This window comes from Cheilinus undulatus, linkage group 19 (assembly GCF_018320785.1).
Source record: "Cheilinus undulatus linkage group 19, ASM1832078v1, whole genome shotgun sequence".
Lineage (NCBI taxonomy): Eukaryota > Metazoa > Chordata > Actinopteri > Labriformes > Labridae > Cheilinus > Cheilinus undulatus.
The window spans coordinates 38,756,033-38,779,050 of NC_054883.1; the positions used below are offsets into that span (position 1 = coordinate 38,756,033).

General features: G+C 39.7%; 1 protein-coding gene across 2 annotated transcripts in view; it reads right to left on the bottom strand.

Annotated features, from left to right (window-relative positions):
* Positions 1-23,018, bottom strand: part of cnksr2a (connector enhancer of kinase suppressor of Ras 2a) — a 112,931-nt gene that overhangs the window by 3,638 nt on the left and 86,275 nt on the right. For both annotated transcript variants that reach the window (XM_041813726.1, XM_041813727.1), the window contains 9 exons: positions 16,558-16,733; positions 14,748-14,821; positions 14,553-14,624; positions 12,919-12,986; positions 12,491-12,588; positions 11,693-11,908; positions 9,910-10,051; positions 9,012-9,236; positions 8,132-8,319 (listed from right to left, as the gene is read on the bottom strand). In XM_041813726.1, the coding sequence (XP_041669660.1) occupies positions 8,132-8,319; positions 9,012-9,236; positions 9,910-10,051; positions 11,693-11,908; positions 12,491-12,588; positions 12,919-12,986; positions 14,553-14,624; positions 14,748-14,821; positions 16,558-16,733 (1,259 nt within the window). The remainder of the gene's footprint in view (positions 1-8,131; positions 8,320-9,011; positions 9,237-9,909; positions 10,052-11,692; positions 11,909-12,490; positions 12,589-12,918; positions 12,987-14,552; positions 14,625-14,747; positions 14,822-16,557; positions 16,734-23,018) is intronic.

Below are 23,018 nucleotides of genomic sequence, written 5' to 3' on the forward strand. Positions count from 1 at the left end.
TAAAGTCGATAATAACGAAGGAAATGAAGCTCCTAAAGGAGAGTTTTCTTACTTTTAAGAAGCTGATCACTCTCTTTAACTAACGCATGTTTACACTTTAGGATTTCAGCTCATTACAACATAAAAACTGCACAACTTGTTTCCAAAGACAGAAAAATCAGCACGTATGAACCTGCTGCTCCCTCTCTGTTCTAGTCGGTTACAAAAAGTCTGCATCATTATGAGCAGTGAGAGTACACATCATCATTTGTCATCTAGACTGAGGCTTGTTGTTTTGCCACAATTTTTATGCATAAAGGATTCAGAGAAATTATGCATATTTTTGTTGTTTCCACAGCAACCACTGCAGAAAACTTGATGCTGCTCAAACTCACAAAAACAAAACAAGAGCAAATTAGGGCTAAAGTCCACCAGGGCCACATGGATGACTCAGGCCGCTACTGTACGCTCTTACTATTTATCTGAGGTCCATTTCATCCAAAGATCCCGCTTACAGTAGTGTATCCCTTTAAGAGACGCCAGACAGAGAGAGCTAACATGAAGCTCAGCAGCAGCCAAAGCCACAAAAGCTCCTGAAGATGAGTGCACAGGTAACAAAACCCACCTACACCCACACACACAGAGGAAGCAACAAACATTCACACTGGGAAGACAAAATAAAATCAGCCACAGGGTGAGGAGCTCAGCTCAGAAACATGAGAGCTGCTCGGACGACGTGAAACCAAAGTGAACAAAACTCTGTGAAACCAAACTGAGGAGACAGGCTGAGACTGAGACAGACGACAGCACTGAGACCAAACAGCACAAAGACACGTCCAGTATGTTTGTGGAAATATACAGAACTGTGCAGAACTTTTAGGCATGTTTGGGCCAAAACTGAGGCGGCAGTAGGTGTAGATGTGGTAAGTAACCAACAGGTGAAAAGGAGGATTGGTTGTGCTCTGGATGTCCTTGCATATTACCTGGGGTATGGGGAATAATCTGCTGAAAAAGTAACACAGTGCTACAGTACAACTGTAATGGCGGGTAGTAGGAATGCCACAAGCCCCTGGATGTGCTATGGATGTTTAAGGCCTGAAATACACAGGTAGTGCAAATATCATCAGTGGTGAAAAGGCCCAGACAGAAGAAATGCTGTCGAACTTGACCTCAGCTACCAAGCAATAGATGCTGGCCACCATCTCTCCAGCCCCAGGTTGTGGCACATAAGGCGCCATAATGAATACTTAGCGCCCACATGCCTAAAACTTATGCACATGACTAAATGTCAGTTGTTTCCATCAGAGGCAGAGATTCATGGTGTTTGGTGTACTGCTGCTACTGCTCTTTCCTTTTAACCCCACTCACATTTAATGTATGGAGGTGTGTTCAGGTGTGAATGTGTTTACTGCAGCATAGAGCAAGAAAAATAAACTATAGCAAAGGTCATTCCCTCAGTCAATAATGGATATGAACAGTACTGTTTATGATCAGAAAATTGTGAGCTTATACCAACTAAAGCATTGTTACTTTGGCAGTTAAAAACATAAAAACCAAGAAAAAGGACAGTTGCATCCATCAAATTTACACCATGTGAAGTGTTTTAGAATTTGAAGACATAATCTTTACAGCTTGCATAAAAATATCTTGTTTTTGGTTACCAAGTTTCATCAGTAATGTTTAAAAGGAATCCACAAATTGTGGCATCACGTATGACCTCTCTATGCAGATGATGTTATTATTTCAGCCAGCCTTTCTAGATAAAACTGCCAGCTAAAACAAGAGATTCACAGGATCGTTTTGCATTGGTGAGATGGTTTCATTGGTCTGGTACCAGTTTGTAAATTTGTCTGTTAATAAATTGGAAAAATGCAAACTAGGGAAGTCAGTTTTATCATGTAAATTACGATAAGATTTACATCTACAATAACATTTCATTATTTTAACATAATAATCTAGTCCTTTTAAGCACACCGTAGTTAAGCTGTAATGGATGGTTAAGTTTGTTAGAAAGTTGCTGATTTCCTCCCAATTTAGCTTGCCTGTCAGTGAAACTTGTTGCCCCTGTGATAGCTGCTCCCAGCTGAGGGCAGCTGGTAATCAGCCGGCCAGGGAGGTTAGATAGGGAAGACGTTGGACGTTCAGTACTGTTGATTGTCTTTGCCAGGGAGAGAGCACTGTCAGTTGGCCTTGAGAAAAATATTGGGTTTTTAATGTGTGTTTGTATGAGTCTGTTACAAAAAATACCGTTCATTTTTCCCAATGCAGTGGCTCCCTAACCTTGCAAAGCAGATGGATACGCCCGTTTCCTTGTTTCTCACTGGTGAATCCATCTTGCAAAGCTCCTGTCTGAACTGTTTGGGCCCAGTTAGAAAGTGACAGGACCAATCAGCGTCAAGGGGCAGAACTTTTGGGGGGCGGCGGAGTCGCAAGCAGCAACAAGAGACTGGTGCAGTTATGGCAGAAGACATTAGCGTGGATTCTGCTAAAGCACCAGTTTGATCAGAACTTGACGACATTTCTTTGTTCAAAGAAGAACAAAGAACAGCAGTGAGTTGTTTCTTTTCAAAAACGACAAAAGCCGTGTACTGACATGTCTACAGTGGCCATGGTTTGCTTTATGCAGTTCTCTATGGAGTTTACACCTTGGCAGCAGTTACGTGTTTTGTTGTTCTGTTGATCTGATCAGCCTGTGAAGTTGTGACAGATCCAATCCCCCTCAGAGTTTTTTTCTAAGGCTCTGCCCTTTCCCAAACGCTGTGTATTGAAGGTTTACCAGATGGATGTGTGAAACACATCCATCTGGCGTGTCAGGTTAGTGGCTCCCACTTTCGTTGTTCTAGGTAAATTTAAGTTTATCTACCATTTTGGTTGAATTAGTGGGTGGGAGTTTGGTAAACATAATCCCCCTTTTTTGTTAGTTTCCTCAATTGCAATCTTTGGTATGACTGTAGCAGGGCTGTAGCTGGATACTGCTCACTGTAGCCTCTTCCTACTCTCACAGTTATGAGAAGTCACAGAGAAGACAAAAGTCATGTGCTCCTTTTGATATCAAATATTTCCCTTTCAGATTTATTCATTTACTTTTCCGTCTGTTGCAAGGTCTTTTTTTCTGTGGTTTAGCTAATACTGTAACTTTCAATCTCCAACAAGAAAATAAAAGCAGGGAATTCATTCAAAAAGGAGGCAAAGCCCTGTTAGCTTGAGACAGTACAAATCAAAGTAAATGCACAACAAAGTGCAGTATCTTCATAGAATCTCTTATTTCAACTGTAAACATTGATAGGATATTTTACACAGAAAGCAACTAGATGTAGACTTCTGAAAAGTGTCAACGCTGTCACGTCTGTTTAATGCCACTGTCAGTAGAGTGCCAGTGAGTCATTTTGTACATGCACTCTTGCCTAATTCCTGTATATCAGCTACCTCCCACCTCTGAGTAATAGTCTTAAACCACACTGGTGCTGCAGTTCAGCATTCATTTGAGTAATAAATCTAAGTTGTGATCAAAAAAAAGATCTCTTTGACTCTATTTGACTCTCAAATCATCACACTAGTAAAAAAATCTCCATATGGATGTGAAAAAAGCCAAATATTTAGAACAGAAGATAGAAGCATGTGACAGAAATGAGATTTCAACTATTGAAAGCCCCAAAACAGGGGTGTCAAACTTAATCACAGCAGTGAGGCTGAGGGCCTAACACGGTCACCTTTCTAACCATAAACTGTCAACCTTGTGGTAATAAAATATGAAAAAAAAAAAAAAAACTTAGCACTGATGGTAGACGATTTTGACATTTAAAAAGTTAAAAAAGATACGTTTAAAGGCTCACAATCTGAGAAAAGTAAATTTATTAGTTCAAAAAGGTCAAAATATGAAACTAAGACTGAAAAATAATGTTGTTTTTAATGGCAAATATGTTCAAAAGAAAGTCAAAATTATTAGTTTAAAAGGTTTTTATTAGTTTAAAATTAAAAGTCAAAATATGATTCAAAGTTTTAAATTGTGAGTCTAAAAGGTCAAACTGTGGGATTATGAAGACAAAGTTTGGAGTTGAAAATATGAGATGAAATACAAAATAATTGGTTAAAAGGGTCAAAATAGGACTTAAAATGTAGAATTATGAATATCAAAGCTCCAAATATTATATGAGAAGTCAAAATTATAGGTTGAAATGCTCAAAATATTAAACTAAAAGTCAAAATCCTAAGTTTGAGTCCTTATTGTGAGATGCTAAATTGAAAATTTTAAAATAAAACACAAGTTAATTTCTTTCCCACATTCCTGACTTCCTATCCTAAATATTTTTACTCCTTACATCTTCAGATTTTGTGACTTAACAAGGATATCTTAAACCATCAAGGATACATTTACATTTTTATACTTGAGGAAATCTGCAGACTTCAGACTGATGGGCCAGTTATAACAGAAATATGAGATCATCTTGCAGGCCGGATTTAACTGTTCCATGGGCCGGATTTGGCCCCCAGGCCTTAAGTTTGACACCTGTGCCCTAAAATAACTACAATACATTGATGATGGCTAACCTGTAAGCTGTTGACTCAGAGAGAACAGAGCTGTTTTAAGTCACTACTTATGCAACTTAATTTTACTACCTTTTTCAATTCAGCAGGCTGGACATAAGTGGCTTTTAAGAAGCTATCACAGGAAATCCAATGCATTTGTCAAGTTTGTCACAAACACCAAATGTTCTGCAAAAATCAAGCTGAGAAAAAAATGACTCACAAATCAACAAAAATATTTAAAGAGTTCTGAAGCACTCAGAGGGGTAGTTCAGAAAAGCACAGCCCTGACGATGGCCTGTAAGGCAAAAACATGTTGTTTATGCAGTGCTAAGCTGGATCCTCACACTACAAAGCATCCAAAGGACTCTTTTATTCTAGTTATGTATTACTTTTAATGCAATTTGATGTATGACCCCAAACATTTCCTTTCTTTTGGCCACAAAAACAGTTCAGTTTGGTCAGGGGATGACTTCTATCGAAGAATAAACAAGGCTGTTATCAGCTGATACTGATGCCAAACTGATGCATCAGTGCAACATTTTTCTATGCACATGTGGCCCTTTATACAGCTGCCATTAAACAAACATATATTTACTCAAGTTGCATTTGTTTTCCCTAAACTACAATGTTTCAAGAACAAAATGCATCTGTAAGAAGCAACCAGTCCTGATTTGGAGCTTTGCTTTTTTATGTCTACTGCCTTGTGGTTTAAGGCGTGCCCCATGTACACTGGCAGCTGTGTGTCCCTGTTTGTCCATATACACTGTCCTCCTCTATCAAATAAAGGCACAAAAAGCCCAAAAAAAAAAAAAAAAAAAGAGCAAGTATGCTGAGTCACACTGTCAACGATCATACCATTTCACCTCCTTTAATATATTCAACAAAACTTTGTTTGTTGGGAAAACTGCAGTAACTTTAACTGCACTGCAACTGGGAGGGGATGGTGGTATTCATTCCTCGCACCTGTTGCACGAACATAGCGAGCTACCCATACAATCTCTGTGCACATTGTTTAGTTGGTTAGGGGATCACTCCTGACCACAATCTTGGTGGTCATACAGTTGTAGTGGCGCGGCAAGATATGGGGGAAAACACAGCGGTGGGCGATCAAAGACAGAGAGAAAGAGAGATAGCACACTCAGTAGTGAGAGAGAGAGGCATAAAGTGGTGGGCGATCGAAGCTGAGAGAGGAGGCAAAGAAAGAAAAAGCTGAGCCACACAGAGAGTGTTATTTTCTCTAATGGTTTAAAGGCGGTTATGCTCTAAGGAACTTAGAAAAACATCGACAGTTCGACATAAATGGGCTGAAAGGTGAAGGATCTTGTCTGTATTGAAGTGGTGCAACAAATGTCTCTGCCCCGCTCTCTGTCACAACCTCGACCCACCCTGCCCGTTTCTTCAACCAGTCAGCAAATATGATTTGTTCAGTCCCTTTGTCCTCTCTTTAAAATGCAAATGTTAATGTCAGTGTCAACATATTTCAGTTTTAGTTGTTTTTTATTCAACTAGATTTGGTGAAATTTCTACATTGCAAACATTGCAGACTAAGAAATATTTCATGAATGAAACAGAAAAAAAGGTCAGAGATCTAATCTGGGAAATAAATTACATAAAGGAGTTATATGAACGGTGGCTCACTTGAGCTTTGTTAGCTTTAGCTAAGGCTAACAAAGCTACGATAGCTGCGTGATTAATATGAACACAAAAGCCAATGTAACTAAGTTAGTTTTAGCAATGTGAGCCCAAGCAAACATAGCTAAAGATAACATAGTTATGCAGCCTACATAGCCGCTGTGTGAGCTTAGCTTGAGCTATGTTAGCTAAGTAGCATGATAGCTACATAGATCTGTTATCTATAGCTAAGTTAGCTTTAGCAAAATAAGCTTATGAGAAGATAGCTAGGGCTTAAATAGGTAAGATGGCTACCTAGCTCTGTCATCTATAGCAAACTTAGCTTTAGCAACATGAGCTTTGGCAACTGTAGCTTTAGCTAGAATAGCTTGAATAGCAACATAGCTCCATTATCTATAGCAAATTAGCTTTAGCTACATGAGTTACAGCAAACATAGCTAAAGCTAACATAGTTATGCAGCTTACATAGCGGCTGTGTGAGCTAAGCTTCAGCTATGTTAGTTAAGTAGCTACAATAGCTACATAGCTCTGTTATCTATAGCCAAGTTAGCTTTAGCAACATAAGCCTCAGAAAACATCGCTGCAGCTAAAATAGATAAGATGGCTACATAGCTCTATCCTCTATAGGTAAGTTAGCTTTAGCAACATGAGCTGTAGCAACTTTAGCTTTAGCTAGAATAGCTACATAGCTCCATAATCTATAGCAAATTAGCTACATGAGTTGTAGCAAACATAGTTAAAGCTGCCATTGCTACGATAGCTATGCAGCTCCATTATCATAATATAGCCTTAACATCACCAGCTTAAGCAAATGTAGTTAAAGCTAACATAACTATGATAGCTATGTTGCTCTGTTATCTATAGCTAAGCTAGCTTTAGCAATGTGGGATTAAGCAAATGTAGATAAAGATAGTTATGATAGCTATGATAGCTTAGTAGCTTATGTCAAAAGCTAAGTTAGCTTTGGCAACATGGGCTTTAGCAAACATAGCCAAAGCTAAGGTAGCTGTGTAAAGTAGCTATCTGCATAGCTTAGCTTTAGTTGGCTCCATTATTCCTTTATCTAGATAAGCTCTGCTTGCTGCATTAGAATGTTTTCCTGTAAAGTTTTTTCCTGTTAGCAGACTGTTTACCCAGCTTTATCAAAAGTTTTGTAATCAGGTTCTTTAGGTCAGGTTTTTAACTTTTTATATCCTAACCCTTAACCTTACCCTTAATGGAAGTTAAATCTGATTTTACTTTGAAGGTTTTAGCGTGTATTTCTGTTCTGAGATACCCGTCTGCAAGAGTGGCCGTCAGAGATGAACTGTCCGCAGCCAGCCTGTCTTGATTAAGCTTTTTATTTGTAAATTCATTTGGACTAATAATCTCGGCAAAAGATTAATGTATCAACTGTCCATCATGTGCCTAATCAAGATTTTTAAAAGGTGCAAATCTAATTTTTTCAACTTCAGAGAACACAAAGCCTCCCTCTGAGATACTCCGAGCAGCCCTGGGGCTGTGTGGACCCTAAGTTGGTTACCAAAGATCTAGAGGTAAAGGACAGTTTCTTTCTTGTATTTTGTTTTGAATCAACAACAAATTAATTGGTCAGTGCGCGGGGGTAATTTCAGTTTACATAGTTATTTTTTGGTTGACAGCCTGAGACAGAACATGATTCCCTACTCTGTTGATGATACTATGATTCAGTCAGTCTATTTAAAGCACTGGCACAAAGGCGAATATTCTCATTATAGCATCATATGGTGGACTCTAGCTTGTTATACCACTTCTGGGTCATTCTTTTTATGTGTTCTGCCTCAAGCTCAAGAGACACCCCCACCTTTGCCACAGGGATACTCTCAGAGATGCATGTTTGAACCAGGTGAGGAGGATGTCACTTAATTCTTATTTGTGGGCGTGATGGTGCATCATGTCATAATGTTCATAAATATTTATGTTGGTGTGTTTTGCACATTCGTCCCTGCATATTTTTGCATGTATGTGGCCATACCTTTAATGTAGATGTCAGAATGCGGAGGCGGTGCAGTCTCTCGTTGAGTTGCGGGTCGGCGGCCCGTCTCAGGAACGACTGCCTGAACTCCGACTGTCCTTTCAGCTCAGACTCTCGCCCAAGGGGGCACACGCCGCCCTCCTCGCAGGCACGAAACAGGTCGCCTAGGGACGCACCCTCACTGCCACCTACACAGACAACGAAAAAAGGCAAAGAAGCGTTCTTAATGTTGACTCAAACTCTCCTTTAGTGAAAGATTTAATGTCAGAGCTGTCATAAAGCATCTAGAGTGAGTTATATCTCTGAGTGACCACTGGAGGACAGCAGCACACATCATCTACTCAACACTGTTAGTCATTCAGAATTATTAATGGTGATAAAGTCCTGTTCTCTATTTTCTCTCAGACACTGGCAGATTCATTCCTCTGCTGCTTCTCTAATAAAAGATAAATCACATCCTTATTATATTTCATTGTTTGTGACTCTCTCTCCTGTTTACTGTTTCAGTTTGGCACTTTTTCTGTCTTAGTGCTGCCGGGTTCACCTTGGTAACCAGAGCATCATTGTCTCATTAGCCTCATTAGCTCCGCGTTCAGCTGGATTGTGTGTTCCTGCTAAATTTAAATGAACAGGATTTAAATGTGTCTGCCTGAGAGCGTTTTATTTCTGGCACATGTACTGACGTCAGCATCTTCACCTTAAAAAAGTATTTTTTTTGTTCAGTCTCTTGAGGCTGTCATTCAACGTGAGACACATTTTCCCTTTCAGCTCTTACCTCCCGTCCACCCACGCTCTCAGAGCTCACATCTGTTTGTGTCCTGTCTGCTCTGTGGAGTGTCCACGTGTCTCTCAGCACATGTATGTTCCCGTCTAAACTCACCGTTGTGTGTTTGCTGTTCTTCTTTGGCGGGGGGCACGAGGAGTGAGTGGAGGTTGCTGTCTCGTGGCAGTGTGAAGCTGCGGGGTTTCCCTCCCTGGGTTGCCATAGGGATCAGCCTCTGCATTGCCACGGGCAACGGGACATTCCTCTGTGCGGGGAGAGTATATACGGCTCCAGCCATCATAGTGCCGCCACCTGAACCTGGCTCGGCGAAGACGGCGTCCTCTTTAAGGTGAATAAAACAACAAAATCACTATTTAAGCTGCAAAAACATGAATCAAAAACCCACTGTAAGATGAGAGGATCTGAAAAACTGGACAACAAACTAAACATTGTTGTTATGCCTGAGCCTTTTGACTGTACAGAGATGTCTGTTGCACATTGATGATAGCAACCTGTTGATATTCTATTAAATCTATTTAATAGAGTACTGTGTTTGGCCACAAAATTACATCATCATTAATTAAAAAAACATTCATAAGGACTTGTTCTAACAAAGTCACCAAGTGTGAACAAGACCTAAAATATTAATAGATAGCATAAAACAAACCTTCAACATTAATTAAAAAATAGCAGAGACAAAAATAAAATGATGAGAGTTTATATACTGTAAAACTTCAAAAACCAAACCATCCCATTTTAAAGCTCTCCATTGCAGGCTGCTGTTGTCTGCACATTTTGACTATTACAGTCAGCACTGTCACTCCAAAACCTGCCCCCCTACATGGACTCAACTTAGTGTTTGTCTTTTATGTTGTGTCTTGGCTTTAATTCTTCTTTAAAGCAACTTTGGGTCTCTTGGCAGGTACTAAAGAAGTCTAAGCCATTATTATTGATGTCACATAACCTGTTCAGAGAAACTTAGGACAGGTAAGGTCTCTGGTTTGTGTGATTTTACCCAGAGGTCCTGTTTGTAGGTAGTGTAGTCCAGCCTCGGTCAGCGGCGTCTCAATCAGGTCCTGCCAGGAGCGTCTCTGAGAAGAAGAGGAGCGGCCCGGAGACCCCGTCTCACTGCTGCCACCAGCAGGACTGGAACGGTACTATGAGGAAAAAGCATAAAAAATTACTTTTCAGTGGCATTGTTCAACATTTTTTGCGCAACATGTATTTCATGTCGTCTGATTAACAAAACATCAGGTTTAGAAAAAGGTTATAATACGTTTCAAAAGAGAACTTTTGGTTAAATAGCACTCTCTACTGCTAGGTCACCTCTCTTATAAAGGCCCTTCTCCCCCAGTTGCTCAGTTTGGCCGGATGGCCAGCTCTTGGAAGGGTACTGGTTGTGCCAAACTTCTTCCAGTTGAGAATTATGGAGGCCACCGTGCTCTACTGCACCGTCAGGGCAGCAGAATTTTTTTCATCCTTCCCCAGATCTGTACCTTGCAACAATCCTGTCTCTGAGCTCTGCAGGCAGTTCCTTTGACCTGATGGCTTGGTTTTTGCTCTGATATGAATTGTCAGCCCTAAGGTGTGTGCCTTTCCAAATCATGTCCAATCACTTTATTTTACCACAGGTGAAATATCAAATATCAAGATAAATGGGATGGACATGAGCAAAATTTTAAGTGTTTTTGCAAAGGGTCTAAATACTTATGTCAATTTCATATTTCAGTTTTCTATTTTTAATTTGTAAAAAATCTTAATTCTATTTTTGTTAGTCATGAAGAGGTGCTGAGTATAGATTAATGAAAATAAAAATGAAGTTAATCAACTGAAGCATTAGGCTGCATAATAAAATGGAAAAATGTGAAGGTGGTCTGAATACTTTCTGAATATGCTCTCTAAATCATAAGTACCCAAAAGTGGCCCTTGGACATTGAATTATTTATCGCACCAAACACTAGATATGCTTTGCAAACAACTTCAGCTGAGACACTGCACATCTCACTGCCTTTCTTGCACTGGGGTTGAAAATATAATTTTTACCATGCTGGTGCTGCTTGAACAAATTCATTTCTAATATTTCTGAGGTAATTAAAATCTCAAGTCCCCACTGAAAGTATAAATGTATTCAGCTAACTGTGTGCCAATTATATTATGACAAGACATTGTGTGCAAATGTGACATTTGAGTCTGAAAACACTCCAAGAACAAATTGTGTCCAAAATAGTGTCTCAATTCTTTGGGGAACATGAATATGGAAATAAGAACAGTGAGTTTAGACCTGATGGTGGTGCTGCAACAGAATTTTAATGGTCGGAGGATTTCCAGTGTGAGAGCTCCAATTCAGAGCTTCCGGTTATGGAGCTATTATTGTTGCAAAACTATTTGAAAATGTGTTTACAGAATCTTCTGCAACACACAATCTGCAAATGTGTGCTCAGATCTGTAAGTGTAAAAGCCCTGGGTTTTGCTACCCTCAATGCAAAACCCAAATCTGTACACGCATTGGCAGATGTGGATCTATGTACGCGTTTGCAAAGAGCTTTGCAAAAATAATAGCTCTGTAGATGTGTTGGGTTGTTGTTTCTACAGAGTGCAGTTAGGCTGGATGCACACTAGACTATTTTAAAATTTCAATCAGTTTCAATATTGTGAAGACCACAGGAATACAAACTGTTACAACTGATTTTGGGCATCATTGGTGTTTGTTGTGACAATTTAAGAGTGGAGATTCCACAGACATGAGATCTCACACAGAAACTCACACGATCAATCTTGACTTCAGAAGATGTACTGACCTCCACAGGATCACATCGATACACGTCGCTGCTGCTGCTGCCCCCTGGTTTCCTCCCACTGTGCGTGGTACCTCCCCCTAGAGGACCAGGGTGGTACTGTGGCTCTGCGGAAACCACTGGAGGCTCGCCACAGAGGAAGTCCTCCTGCGAGGATCGAGAGCGTGACGTCTCGGTGGAAGACAGTCGAGTGGTGCGGCCCTCCAAGTAGGCACTCATCTGACGGAGAGAGGGAGAGCAGACGTCAGATGATTGCTCTGATCTCACTCGACGGTAATGAAAACACTTCAAAAACAGGATTTCAATCTGGTGAGAGAGTTTTATAACTGTCAAGGAGGCAGGGCAGTGATTGAATTAGCATGTGAGATTAAAAGGAAGAGACGGGGAGACAGAGACGGAGAGAAGAATGTTTGGACATGAGTGGAAACAAGTGTTTGAACTTGTAAGACTCTTTAATTGCAGGATTTTTAATTTTATTGTCTTCACAACTCAGCAGGATGAGTGTCTGGTGTCTGAAAAGGTGCTAGAAATGATGATGTTGTTTCAAATTCTCATTGTAAGTCTCACTAGAAAGCAAAAGCCAAAAGAAGAAAGACTTTTATTGTGTAGGAAAGCAGCTTGAGGGACAATTATAACATCAATTATACCAATTTTAGCCCCACCACTCCCTGTAGGCTAAATTGGCAACAACTTTAACAGTTAAAAAAGACTGCGGAGGAGCGCCGAGCGTGAGTTTCCTTCAAGTACAGCGTGTACTTTGTATGAGCTTGTAATACAGTCATATGTGTGTGCATGACTCACTGATGGAGGCCGTGGGTAGGTATCATACGGAGGTGGGGGACTGTCCTGCTTAGGGCTGGAGGTGGTGTCATCTTCATGATCACTCTCGCTCCAGTAATCTGCAGGAAACCCACACAAACACACTCAGAAACACCATCCAGAGAAAGTAAATCATCTATCTACCAAACAGCCAGCTATAAACACAGTCTATCTACATCTAAATCTATCTAAATATCAAGACAAATACTAATAAAGATGGAATAAAAACGTGTCAGGTCAATTAGAAGTAGCAGAGTTGGTATATTTGGTGCTAGAAGACATCCATCTGCTTAAGTGTCCTTTGGAGCAGTGGTGGACTCAGGATGTTGAGGGACAGGGGCTTTAAAGGGCACCTGTTGCATGCAGCGGGGCACCATGGGGGCTTTGAAAGGCAGTGAGTGAACCCTCACCCTGCTCCTGGCGTATCCTCTCTCGCTCAGCGTAGCCCACTGCAGCCATGTTGAGACGACTCAGCCATCTAACAGAAGGGCAAGTTCAAATCATTTCACACCAAAAATGAAAAAAGAACATTTAACAAAAGAAGGCTTGTAACATAAAATTTGTAATTTAGTTAAAAAATGTCAAAACAACCCCCCAGACACTGAAACTGAGAATGTAAGACATCAAATCTTAATAAAATATTGTTAAAATTTCAATTTAATTAAAACAATTTAGGAACACTATTTGTGTAAAAGCATGGGTGTGTAAATTTTCATACTCAATGCAAAAACTCCATTCCTAATTTCTGGTCTAGAATATTTCTTTACACTTGATAAAAGCCAAAGACACCAAATAAGTCTAGGTAAACAATTTATTTTGAGATATTACATGAAAAAAATAAGACCAGAATTGGTTGTAATGAGTCAAAAAAGCTGCCAGTGCAGGAACCAAAATATCTAATTACACCTAATTAAAGCTAAATTCACCTATAGGTCCAGGTAAATGTCTTACTTTTGAGACATCAGGACTAAAAAAACTAAACCTAATTGGTTGTAATGAGTTAAGAAAGCTATCTGTGCAGGATGCATTTATATTTGTTAAGTGTCTTGAAAATAGACATGCCCTTTACCTAATTAGTCCTATCAGTATAACGAGACCAAAACATCTCATTACACTTAAAATAAAGAAACACCTACTTATTAAGTCCAGGTAAACATCTTATTTTGAGAAATTACCAGCAAAAAAATAAGGCTTTATAATTGGCTGTAATTAATTAAAATAGCTGCCTGTGCAGCACACTTCTTATAGTTAAGTTTCTTGAAAAAATTAGATGATCAGATGCCCATCACCTTGTTAGTCCCTATTAGTGTAATGAGAACCAAAATATCCCATTACCCTAATACAAATCAAATTCACTTAACAGGTCCAGGTGAAGATTCTATTTTAAGCAGAAACTGAGCCCTGGTAATTGGTTGTAATGAGTCAAAACAGCAGCTGCTGCAGGAAGCACTTTATACTTGTTACGTTTCTTTAAAAAGATGTGAGGTTCCTCAACTTACTAGGGCTCAGAAAATTAAAATTCTCCAAGGATTTTGCAACATTTCAAAGACTTCATAGGCTTTAGACATTTCATGCAAATATGAGCCAAAGTATTAATGGGGCTTTTACTGAGCGTGATGAGATATTTTGACTAGAAATTAGACTTATACACGCGGTACAATGAAAGTTTCTGCAGCGCATGAAAGTAAAACACATGCATGCATAACTCAGTCTATAGTGCTATGAACAGAGGTGGGTAATACTTATGCATTTAATAAATAATGCATCGAAAATAATGACCAAAGATGTGTCACTTATAAAAAAAACTACTACTACTGTTACTACTGTCAGACTCATGACTGAAACTATACAACCAAATCGTTTTCAAGCTCCATACCCCAAGTCCCTACATTTATTTACTATTTAACAAATGAAGGCTTCTTCTATTCCCATATTGAATCCATACAGTATGTTTTATGCTTTAGAGAAGCTGCACTCGAGCCTCCCTAAAGGGATCATGCCCTTCCTCGTAACCTTCGTGCATGTTTAGCTCATGCTGATTTACCTGTTCATGTCATCCACTCCATCTGCTGCAAAGTAGAAACTCTTGACCTTGGGGTGACAAGCTTTGAAAGCACTGTAGAGACAACCGAGGAAACAGAGAGTTACTCCTGCAGGGAAAATGCATTCACACATAACAGCAGTAAAAGACTCAAGTTAGCACATAAATATTGAACAAGTGGTTTCATTATGCACTTACTACTTCTTGCGACATTCACTGGCACGGTCAATCTTGAACTCTGGAAGACTGACGAAACCCTCGGCCTTCTCATCCTGAAAAAAGAGAACGAAACGGCATCTGTGAATTTTATTGCACTTGCAAACATCACACTTGGATTGGCTGTGAGAGACCTAATATACCTTTTCTATTATCAGGGACATTTATTACTTTAATTCACGACACATTTTGTTGCCAATCTGCACCATGTTGTCCCCTGTGCATATTTGAGCTTATCAGTACAAAAATGACTGTGAGACACCTAATGCATGCTTCTGTTGCTGCCATAATAAACAGCACGCTGGTGCCAAAAACTGAGCATGCAGCAGTAGTTCAATGAGATCAGCTGATCTCATGGATGCCCTCATAGACTGACTGTCAGGTGATTCAGTCTAAGCTTCCTATTGGCTAAATGCACTCACAATGCCATACCTTGCCTTCTCTTTACTGCTCCCTCTGCTGGCTACTTTTGCAAGCCTCCTCAACCCCAGCTCCTCCTTTTCTCTACATCTGACTTAATCAGTGTCATTCTGTTGTCATTGATGCCTGGTCTGCTCTGGGTTTTTTTCTGCTTCTCTGCCTAATATAAATAACAGCAATAAATGATGAGTTTGAGCAGTTTTGCAAGGAAGAATAAAGAAAAATTGCAGTGTCCAGATGAGCAAACGTGATTGAGACCTATCCACACAGACTCAGTGCTGTGATTGAAGTCAAAGGTGCAGGAGGGTGATTGTTTATGTAATCAATTATTGTACATTAAATATTTTTATTTAATTGAAATTACTTTGAGAAAATCTGGTTTTACTTTGGCATTAGTTTTTTTGACAAAAAGCCAAATTCTTTTGACCATGCCCGATTAAAAAAAATCAATAAAGAGGTAAAACATCCAGGGGTGAATATTTCTTATCTGCACTGTAGCTGGAGTTGTCTGCCTGCGTTAGTTTGCCAACTTTGCTCCATTTATACTTGGTTCATCACACAACAAAATAGAGATAACACAACTGCTACACAAACATGCTGATGCTTCGTAGACAGAATGATTTACATGGCCATGAGTGCAGTTTAGTCTGTTAGGGCATGGTGCAGTTAAGTCCAACTGTTCATATTAAACAGCCAAGAAAAAGTCTTATAAGGGGATAATGAAAGCTAATCAAATCCAATTCCAGTATGCTAATGTTTGCTAATAAACACTAAACAGAAGTGGCAGCTGCAGCCGAATTGTCTGATGAATAGTGATGTGCTTTTTCTTTGACTCATTGAAAATTCACAGGCCAGCTGACTGGTATCTGGACAGTAAGTCAAGAGATTGCCAGATCTATGAGTATTTATCCTCGGGCACTCTAGATATTTAAAAAATATACAAAGATATATATCCTAGCAGACTATTTATTCTTCCCTCACCAAAGGCATGGCCCTAGGTTTAAACACCACAAGTTCCCCTGGGACTTTGGTACATTTCAAAGACTTCAAAGGCTGTACACTTTAGCTATTTGAGCCAAAATAAAGCTGAAACTCCTTCAAACTTTATATATACCAGAGCACGCTCTTCCTGACTCATCCTTTGATATCAGAGTTTAAGTCTTGACTTCAGGGTCAGTCTGACAAAAACGCTTCTCTCATTTTGTTTTCAGCCCAAATCTCAAACAAACATTTTGAAAAACACGGCAAATTTCATCTCTACCTTTTTGTTTGAAATGTATTCATCATTAAAACCATTCCTTGTTGATTTTTTTGGAGTTTTATCGTGAAATGTCAAACAAGAAAAAGAAAGTTGATGAAAAACAAAACTCACCTCCTCGTTGATGTACCAATAAAGGCAGTTGTCCTTCAGAACGAACCAGTATTTCTTCCATTTGTGAGAGAAGTAACCCTTAGCGTCTCTCTTTCTCCACAGCCAACCCTCACAGTCTCCACGGCCCAGAGCTTTGCAGGACACACGCCTCCGACTCAGGGAGGCCAGACTTCGTCCTGTAATAGAGGGAACATGGCGGCAACTTTAGAAGACATCAGAATTTCTATGCATGGCTCAAACCATCATCAGATCACAGGTGGCCAAAAAAGGTTGGCTTTACAAATATCTGCCAACCTATTTGTCAGTTTGAAGTTAAAAGAGCTATAAAGAAAATGTGCCACCATTAAAAGTCACAACAGCAGAATAGCTGAAACCATAGAACAGTGATACTCAACTCGTGGCTCTGGAGCCACATGAAGCCCCTTTGTGATGATTTGTGGCTCTTTTATGTCTTAATTTGAAATATTATTATCCCGGAAAACCTTAAAGGGGAAAATTTGACCACAGAAATTATCCATTGTGAGTCACTTTAATCAGTTTGTTTCCCACACTTTAGCAGTAGAATTAAGTTGTCAATCTTAATTGTCAACCTTTATGTTTTGTCTGTATATTTCCATTGTGCTTAATTGCAATTTTTTGTCACTTTTATTCAATTTTTACTGCTTTTAACCCATTTTTGCCACTTTTAAACAGATTTTGCCCAATTTTGACACTTCTATCCTGCTTTTTTTGCAAACTTTTGCCACTTTTTTGTGGTTTTTTGTCTCTTCTCACTCATTTAAGCCGTCTCTTTTAATTGAATGCCACTTTTACGTTCACTTTTGCTGCTTTTTGCCCATTTTCCCATTTTTGTTCAGATTTTTGCCCATTTAAGTCGCTTCTCACTTAGTTTTTGCCATGTTTTGTCACTTTTTGACAATTTTTGCCACCTGTCATTCTTTCTTCACTTTTCACCCTTTTATTGCCACCTTAATCCCAGTGTTTGCCATTTTATGCCCATTTTGCCTCTTTTCACCGATTTTTGCCACATTTAGCTTATTTTTACTGCCACTTTAACCCGTTTTTGCCACTTTTCACCTCTTAGATTGTGGCTCTTGCAGCTGTATTTTTCAACAATTTGGCTCTTTGGATAAGCAGGGTTGAGTAACACTGCCATAGACCATATAAACCTGGGGCATTTTCTATAAAGAGCCACCTGCTGAGTTTTGAACAGAAGTTCTAAAGCCCCCTGATGGTGATCCACTACAGCAGAATAGAGCTGCACAATTAATCAAAAATGTATGGGAATTTTCAAATAGCAGAGGTGCAATACCTCTTCAAGGTGAAATGTGTGTCAAAGATTAATTTCACTTTAAATATTTTTCTGCAGAGATGTTCTAAAATGCATACACAGATGTATTAATACATTACCTTTGTTTACAAAGTTGTCACCCTTTTATACCATAAATCATGTCTAAATCACAGTTTAAGTCAAAATAATTGTCATTTGATTATTTTCCAAAATGGATCAGCTCTAATGCATAAACTCTGTTGTACTTCTCTTAAAATTACATCCTAGACAAAATTCAGTCAGGTTTCAGAGTAGCGTCTGCACCACTCATGACTCACAGACCTCTTTATTGCAGTGCATTCTGGAAGTTTTGCTGCGCTGATCTTATGAGACCTCAGCTTTGCTTTTAACACCATTAATAATGGTATTTTAGTCAGTCCAGCACTGCGTTGGTGCGGGTGACACAGCCTTGTTTTTGTTCGACTCCTGTCTGACCAACAGAATTTTCTCTGTAAATACTGGCAATTCCACTTCCTGTACAGCTAATCCAACCTGTGGGATACCTCATGGACCCATCTCAGGTCCTTTTCTTTTCTCCATGCTACCACCTGGTCAGATTTGTCTAAGCCTCTCCTCAGTGCAAAAACCTCCATGTGAAAGACAAGTGGGATTTCATGGGTTCTGCACTAAGGAGAGACTTCCATCAATCCACTCTGCCATAAAGCCCAGATCGGTGGAAGGCAGCAGTGATGGTTGTCCTTTTGGGACTTTGCCCCGTCTCAACACAGGATCTCTGGAGCTCAGTCAGAGTGACTCACTTGGAAGGTGCGCTGACTTTAAGTCAGATCGGGCATCGTTTGTCCAGCTGTGTTCAGGGATAAGACAGTCTGACCAGCTGCTTCCAACTGGCATGTTTAATATTTTAGTTGTACGACTCCAGACACGATGGGAGCAGAGCTATGAGCAGAATCCTCAACTTTGGGGGTATTTTTTTCCTTTGTGAACTGTCAGACAGCATCTTAAATCTTCATGACAACAGAAGGAAGACTTTCAAACACCCCCTGGTCAGTGTATTTTCTGGTAGTTCCATTTCCTGGTTGAAACAAGCCTCAGAAATCATGAGAGACTCTTGTTATTCCATTGTTTTTGTTATGATGAAAAATGGAAAAAACAAAAATAAAACAGAAAGCTGTTTTCTCCTTGTTTTTAGTTTCAGTCACAAAAATGGAAAAAAACAGATAACACATTTTTAAACCATGGGTCAAAATTTTACTATACTTGAGGAAAAGGAAATCATGACCCCATGAGAAAGGTGAACATTTCAAAATAAAAGCCCTCATATCAAAATTTTAGCCTACATAGCCATCTACAGTGTTTTACAGCATAAAAATAGGCCTATTTGCTCTAGACATTGTATTCAAAATAATGTCAATGTATGAATATTAGGAGGAAATAAATCAGTATGAACTAGAAAAGCACTCAGAGAGTGCAGACCTCCACCATCAGCCCTATCTCCCAATAGTGAAGAATCCTTCTGAAACATTCCTGGACCCAGACGGTGATCCGGATACTCCCAAAATCAAATTCACCGATAACTCCCTCCCCCGGTGGGGTGGAGACATGGTGAGGCAAAGCATGCAAAGCGTGTGGAAGTCACGGCAGAGGGTGAATATTCCTCTATTCCTCCTAGCATTGTGAGTAATCTCGCTACAATTCGCTGTCTTTCTCTCTGTTCTCGTGTCTCTCTAAAACTCTAAAACTTTGAATAAGTTACTCATGTCTGCCATCTCCTGGTGTAAAGCGGTAAAAACGCAGCCTCTGCCATTAGCCCTATCTCACAATAGTACAGAATCCTTTAAAAAAATTCCTGGATCCAGACGGTGATCTAACCTGACACGCCAGATGGATTTGTTTCACACATCCATCTGGGAAAGCTCCCATAGGAAACGTTTGAGAAAAGGCAGAGGCTTTGAAAAATCCTCGGAGTACGATTGGGTGAACGTTCTGTCCGTCACATCTCTACAGGCCAATCAGAGCAACAAAACTCAGGACGTACTGCTATCTAGGTACGCGTGCACAGCTACCAAGAAATAACACGAAACATGGCGACTATAGACATGTAAGTACTCGACTTTTGTCATTTTGGAAAAGAAAACAACTCACTGCTGTTCTTTGTTCTTTTAACGAAGAAATTTTGTCAAGTTCTGATAAAACTGGCGCTTTAGCAGCATCCAAGCTAATGTCTTCTGCCATAATTGCACCGGTCGCTGCTTGCTTACGTCAAGACTCTGCCGCGCCCAGAAGTACTGCCCCTCAGTCCCAAAATCTAATCAGTTTTCTTTATGCTATTTCTGACATTTCCTGAAAATTTCATGAAAATCCGTCCTTGACTTTTTGAGGTATGTTGCTAACAAACAAACAAACAAACAAACAAACAAACAAATGAACAAACAAACAAACCCACCATAACCTCCTTGGTGGAGATAATAAATAAGCCTGGACTGCTTGAGGTATTAATCCATGTACACAGCAGGAGTTAAATTTCAATTCATGATTATATTGTTTGGCAGAAACTTTTATTAATTTAATTTTTTGTGTTTTTTTTTTTTCCATTTTCCGTCAAAAATGAAAAAAAAAGGAATAACAAGAGTTTACCTTTTGTGCCAGGTTATAAATGCTCATTTTTACTGTAAGAAAGGCCAGTATCATATGGGACCTAATGGAGAATCCTTGGCACGGGTTGCCATTTGGTTGCACAGTATATCAATGTGGACATAAGCTCCGTCTCTACTTGGCTGATGGACAATCATAGTTCAGGATTATGAGGTGATCTGTCAGATTTCAGGTCGTAAAATCCCCTATGTGGCAATACTTCTTGGCGTGAGATCAGCCTCTAGATTCGATTACGCCACTGCAGTACAGGAAGATGTGTTTAATAAAGATTGCCTTCTTTCTTTTTGGCTTAAAGGCCCTTTAATATTTTCTCAGCAGAATTCTCATTAGAGACTAACCAGGAAACTTGGCTCTGAGTTCAGGCTCCCTGAGAAACTTTTATTGACTGCATCAAAAGTCTTAGGAGTGTAAAGAGGAAAGTAATTCAATATTCAATCTAATTCTGTGGATAGGGAAAGTGCAGTGTACAGTGCATCTCTACACGAAACAACTTTTTTTACTGAAAGACAAAAGAAAAGCTGAAGGAAAGGTTTAAGCCTTGTGAGACTTTTTAATTAACAACTTTGTGCACTGATGTAGGGAAACTGTACATCCTGTAACAGCAGAAAAGTGCACTTCTTTTATTTTCTGGGTCTGATTTATTCATCAAACTGAATCTCCACTTTGGGAATTATTCGTTTTAGTAGGAAAATACAGCCTGATCCAAAAGGAGTGACATTTACTTCATACAATCTTTGATAAAAGTGCAGCTTGGTGCATGTAAATCATTATAAATCAATGTTATCACAGTCATTTTCAAACTTTGGATTCATGGCTGTAAACAAACAAAGACGTCGCCCAAAAAAATAAAAGCGCAGATGGAGCTAAAGCTTTTCAGAGCTTCTCACGACGGCAGATGGTGGAACGAGTGAAAAAAAAAAAAAAAACCACAAAATCACTTCCAACATGTTGATCCCTGTTAGTGTGGTGAAAGAAAAAATAGATCTGGTCAGAGAGGCAAAGAAAGTGATAGCAGGGAGTTAGAGAGAGGACTATTAAGGAGGAAAGTCAGCCACACAAGGGGAGGAAGTACCTGGATTATAATCTTAAGAAATTTTTGAATGATATCTATTTATAAACAACACGTTACCAACACGTTATTTTTAATGCCCTGTGAAGACATGATCAAAACATGGCCAGTTTCCATCTTTACATTAATACCCCTCTGACGTAGAGAAATGCTGCCTCAGGGGATTTTATATGCAAATATTCCTCTGGTCGACATGTTCTGTATATAGGAAACAAATGCAAAGCTGCTTCGCTTGCAGTCCAGTCCTGACCAGTTTTAAAATGATGATGTTTTTAAATGCTCATGCAGCAGTTTCTGCTTTAATGGAAGAACATGGAGAATATTAAACAGTGATTCTTTAGAAGAAGACAGTAATCTGACATGTTCTGTGAAACCAATTCAATAACTCATGTCATATAGATTGCATGGCTCTGTTATGTTTTCATTTAGAACTCACCAGAGGAAGTAGCACAGGCTGTGATTGGGAAGACATTTAAAGGGGACATATTATGAAAAAATCCCTTTTTCAGGCTTTTCTAACAAAAACTAGTGCCCCTGGCCTGCCCACAATCCCCTCAAATACCAGAAAGAGCTCAACTCCCGTACTGTAAGCTGTAGAGAAGCAAACTCCCGACAATGAAAACAGACACTACTGGAAGAGAAACTGCACATTGTGGGTTTTACTGGATGGAATTGAAATCATAAACCAGGAGCATGGTTTAAATATTCGTCCCCTTAAGGGCGCTTTTACATTAGGCCCAGTTGTTTCGAACCGTGCTTTCACACAAGCAACATCGATCTGTGCCCGGGCCCACTTGCGTCTGTACTCAGTCTGAAACAGCAGATGGCAGTATGCACTTAAGTGGTTTACAACCCTGCTACCATGGCAACCACTCGGGTCAGGACCTGAGCAAAGATTGTTTTTGTTTTAACCTGGCAAAAAAGTCCATCCTGCTGCCATGGAGGATTTAAAATCACTTTTAAGATGCCAGCAACTTCGCTCTTCGTATCTGCACATCTACTACAGCTCAGAGGATTAAATGGGCTCGCGCTGTGCAGATACAGCGCTTTTTTAAGGTGACAGGAGACTTTTATTGCCTTTGTACCTCCTCTCACTGACTCCAACTTGTGTCCATCTGTAAGGTGAGTCACAACAGACCATTAACAGACCGCCCTTTATTGAGGGAAAATGTGAACAAACTGCCACGCTGTGGAAAGAAGTTCAGTTTTTACCATGACGTCATAGAGCTGATATGGCACTCTGTCCCATATTTATGGCACAATTGCATTTATATCTCATCCAAACCGTGCCAGAGTCCACTTGAATCGCGAACTTTGGGCTCAAGTGCACTCGGATCCGGGACCTGGCCCCTAGTGTGAAAGCACCCTAAGAGATTTGAAAAACAGACTGCAGCTTTTATAAGGCAGGGACTTATATTCCAGATTTTACGGTAATGTAAATTTTTGTCC